The sequence below is a fragment of the Jaculus jaculus genome, chromosome 18, assembly GCF_020740685.1.
Source record: "Jaculus jaculus isolate mJacJac1 chromosome 18, mJacJac1.mat.Y.cur, whole genome shotgun sequence".
NCBI classification, from domain to species: domain Eukaryota; kingdom Metazoa; phylum Chordata; class Mammalia; order Rodentia; family Dipodidae; genus Jaculus; species Jaculus jaculus.
In genome coordinates, this window is record NC_059119.1 from 39793945 (window position 1) to 39798138 (window position 4194).

The 4194-nt window shown below is 41.3% G+C and overlaps 1 protein-coding gene across 1 annotated transcript; it reads left to right on the forward strand.

Annotated features, from left to right (window-relative positions):
* Nucleotides 1-1056: 1056 nt before the first annotated feature.
* Nucleotides 1057-3878, forward strand: LOC101595446 (sterol O-acyltransferase 1-like). The gene is given in 3 exon segments (XM_045137456.1): nucleotides 1057-1255; nucleotides 1257-1645; nucleotides 1648-3878. Coding segments are annotated over 3 exon segments (1461 nt in total). The 5' UTR covers nucleotides 1057-1145; the 3' UTR covers nucleotides 2610-3878.
* Nucleotides 3879-4194: the final 316 nt, after the last annotated feature.

Here is a 4194-nt window from a genome sequence, read left to right on the forward strand (position 1 = left end):
CTGTAGCCCAGGGTGGCCTGAAATTCACCATGTAGTCTCAGGGTGGTCTTAAACTCCTAGTGATACTCTTATCTCCTGAGTGCTGGGATTAAAGAGCACTACTTTGCCAGCTCTAAAGCCTATTTTAAAAATATTTGTATTTATTTTATTTTTTGAGAGAGAGAAAGAGGCAGAGATAGAGAGATAGATAGAAGATTGGTAGATCAAGAGGTAGATAGGTGATAGAGAAGGGGAGAGACTGGGTGCGCCAAGCTACTGCAACAAAACCTCCAGATGCTTGTGTCACCTTGTTCATCTGGATTTATGTGGGTACTGGGAAATTGAACCTGGTCGTTTGGCTTTGCTGACAAGCACCTTAACTGCTAAGCTACCTCTCTAATCACCCAAATACGATTTGACTGCACTAAGTTACAGTTAGAGATGTAGCTATGACTGGAACCCAGATATCTCACCTTTTGTCATATGAGAGTGGAGAAAACAAATTTTTATTATTTGGCAGCTATTTAAAGAAGGTACTTTAGAAGCTGGCTAGCAGTGATATTAATGACAGGACCTTTTATTTCCATTTTTGTCTTTTACTTGCTGCTTAGAGATGATCTTTTTCCTGGAAATCTTTATGTTTGGAATTTCTCTGAAGCTTCTGAGATTGGTTCAAGCAGAAAAAATATAGCTGGAAGGCCACTTATGACATTGTGTTTTCCTTTCCTCTTTGCATTTCCCTTCTATGTCCTCTCCCCACACTTTCCCTCTTTCTTTCTTTTGTCTTGCTGGAAAGCTATAGAAACTCATTGTGTTAAGTTCCTTAGGCCTAAACCATGCCTTAGCTGCCTCTTGCCCAGAAATGAGAAGAAAATGGCATGCGTGTTTCACCTTCAGAGTGACATATTCCCTTGGCATTGTATTTAGTTATATAATTATTTATGCTAATTAAATTGCATGTATATAATTTAGTGATATATAGTGAATATCATGGTGTTCAGTGTTGTGTACTATCAAAGGATGAATGTGGGGTGTTACGGGGCTTCGAGCGCGGGCCACGTCTTTCCCTCTGCTTAGTCTCGGTGGGCCGCGCTGGGACGGCCCGCCGGCCTCAGCCCTGCGCCGAGGCCTCCGCAGCTGCCCTCCGGCTGGCCGCAGGCAACTCGATGGTGAGAGAAGAGAAGATGTCTGTGCGAAACCGGCTGTCAAAGTCCAGTGAAAATCATGAGCAAGATGAAGACCAGAGAAGTTACACAAAAGAGTTCCAGGAGTCACATAGAAATGATATTGAAGCCACTTTTCCTGAAGGAAGTTGGTAGTCACTTTGATGATTTTGTGACCAATCTCATTGAAAAATCTGCATCGCTGGACAACGGTGGGTGTGCTGTCACAACTTTTTCCATTCTTGAAGAAATGAAAAGCAGCCATAGAGCTAAAGATCTGAGAGCACCTCCGGAACAAGGGAAGATTTTTATTGCACGGCGATCTCTCTTAGACGAGCTGTTTGAAGTGGACCACATCAGAACGATTTATCACATGTTCATTGCCCTCCTCATCATCTTTATCCTCAGCACACTTGTAGTAGATTACATTGATGAAGGAAGACTCGTGCTTGAATTCAATCTCGTGGCTTATGCTTTCGGCAAACTTCCTACTGTTATTTGGACATGCTTGGAATTCTAGGTTTTGCACCAACGTATGTTGTATTAACATATGCACTGCCACCAGCATCCCGCTTCATTGTTATACTTGAGCAGATTCGTTTGATAATGAAGGCCCATTCCTTTGTCAGAGAGAATGTGCCACGGGTACTGAATGCAGCCAAGGAAAAATCAAGCACGGTTCCAATACCCACAGTCAATCAGTACTTGTACTTCTTGTTTGCTCCTACCCTTATCTACCGTGACAGCTATCCCAGAACTCCTTCTGTAAGATGGGGTTATGTTGCTATGCAATTTTTACAGGTGTTTGGTTGCCTGTTTTATGTGTACTACATCTTTGAAAGGCTCTGTGCCCCGTTATTTCGGAATATCAAACAGGAGCCCTTCAGTGCCCGTGTTCTGGTCCTGTGTGTATTTAATTCCATCTTGCCAGGTGTGCTGATGCTGTTCCTTTCTTTTTTTGCCTTTTTGCACTGCTGGCTCAATGCCTTTGCTGAGATGTTACGCTTTGGTGACAGAATGTTTTATAAGGACTGGTGGAATTCTACATCATACTCCAACTACTACAGGACCTGGAATGTGGTAGTCCATGACTGGCTCTATTACTATGCTTACAAGGACCTCCTCTGGTTTTTCTCGAAGAGGTTCAAATCTGCCGCCATGTTGGCTGTGTTTGCTTTGTCAGCTGTAGTGCATGAATATGCCCTGGCTGTCTGCTTGAGCTATTTCTACCCAGTGCTCTTCATGCTCTTCATGTTCTTTGGAATGGCCTTTAACTTCATTGTCAATGATAGTCGGAAAAGGCCAATTTGGAACATTATGGTATGGACTTCCCTTTTCTTGGGCCATGGAGTCATTCGGTGCTTCTATTCTCAAGAGTGGTATGCACGTCAGCACTGTCCTCTGAAAAATCCTACATTTCTGGATTATGTCCGGCCTCGTTCCTGGACTTGCCGCTATGTTTTTTAGAAGTGTGGACTTTGTTCTCTTCCTTGCCTCGGAAGATTTGATATCCCGCCAGATTTGGAGACAGCTGGTTCCAGTGAGGTTGTCTGTGGTACCTGGATGACTCTTGCCTTTCCAGATGGCTCACTCTGTTCCTAGCTCACCTGAAGCTGAGCTGCCAGAAAGTCACTTAGCTGGTTTTTGTTTTGTTTCCTTTGTGGGAGAAGATTGAGTAAGAGCTGAGGTAATGGTCAATTTTGGTTGGGTCACCTCAGCTCCAGCCTTGATAATTATCTTTTTTGTCCTTAATTCCATCCAGTCAGAGACTTAATATATTTTCTTGGCCATTGAATTAGCCAAAACTTTTATGAAGAACTCCTTTAAGTACCTCTGGTTTAGAACTTTTTTATGCACACTATTGAAAGATGCTATTTAAATATGCAATTGGAAAAGAAAGAAAGAATATGAAGTAATTTTGCTGTTTCTGGTAGAAAGCAGAAAAATATGTCCTTTCCAAAGATGATCTGTTTCTGCACTCTGCTTTGTATTTTTTGTAGTTGATATTTTGTTTCACTGTGGTGCCGGGGATGGACCCCAGAGCCTCGTTCTGTGGCGGTGCTCTTCCACTGAGCCACACCCATCCCCAGCCACTACGTTGTAGTTTCTCAAAAGTTTACTTCTGCTCAAGTTGTTTATTAACTGCCTTTTACCTTGAATTCTCGAGTTATACCACTAATAATATATATTGAGGGATCATAAGTAGAAAGAGAAAAATGAAAACATTTCCTCTTAGAACTCCAACTCCATATGTAATTTTTAAAATATTTTCTGAGCCAGTCATGTGTTTTTAATTATTCTGTCATAGAAGTTACATGGAAGAATATTTGTCCCGAGGCAGGGTCTTGTAATGTAGCCTAAGCTGGCCTTGAACTTGCTATATAGCCATGCTGGCCTCGAACATGTGATATTCCTCTTCCAATCTCCTAGGTGCTAGGGTTCTAGGAATGTACCACCACACCTGGCTAAATTGTTTTTTTAACTTTAAGGTTATAACTGCTTTGAAGCTATTTAGAAGTATTCTTGGTGCCATTATAATTTTGTCTAATAAATATTGACTTACTTTGTTATTTTGCAGACTAGTGAGTCTATAATGTAAATAAATATTAATCACCTCCATTGATACTAATGTGATCAGTAAGAACCCAGAAGCTGGCTTCTGAAGCATCTTCTCAATTGCTGTACTTTTAACAGTATATTTATAAATGAAATAAATTAATATGTGGTCATTTTCAAAAAAAAAAAAAAAAAAGGATGAATGTGGCTTCATGACAGAGCATGCCGTAAGTCCTGCAGTGCAGCACATCATGGAATCATTGTACCAACACCTGGGTCTACTATGTTGGACATGGTAAATCAACCCACATATCTATGTAAGGGGAGACAAAAGGCCAGAGACAGAGAGAGAGAGAGAGAGAGAGAGAGAGAGAGAGGCTGTTATCCAAGTAAAAATATTCTTAGCTTAAGGCCTAACAGCAAAGTGATTGGTAGGAATTCCAGCTTTTGTAATAGTATCAGAATAGAGCATTTCACTGTCAGCACTGTGCTCTGA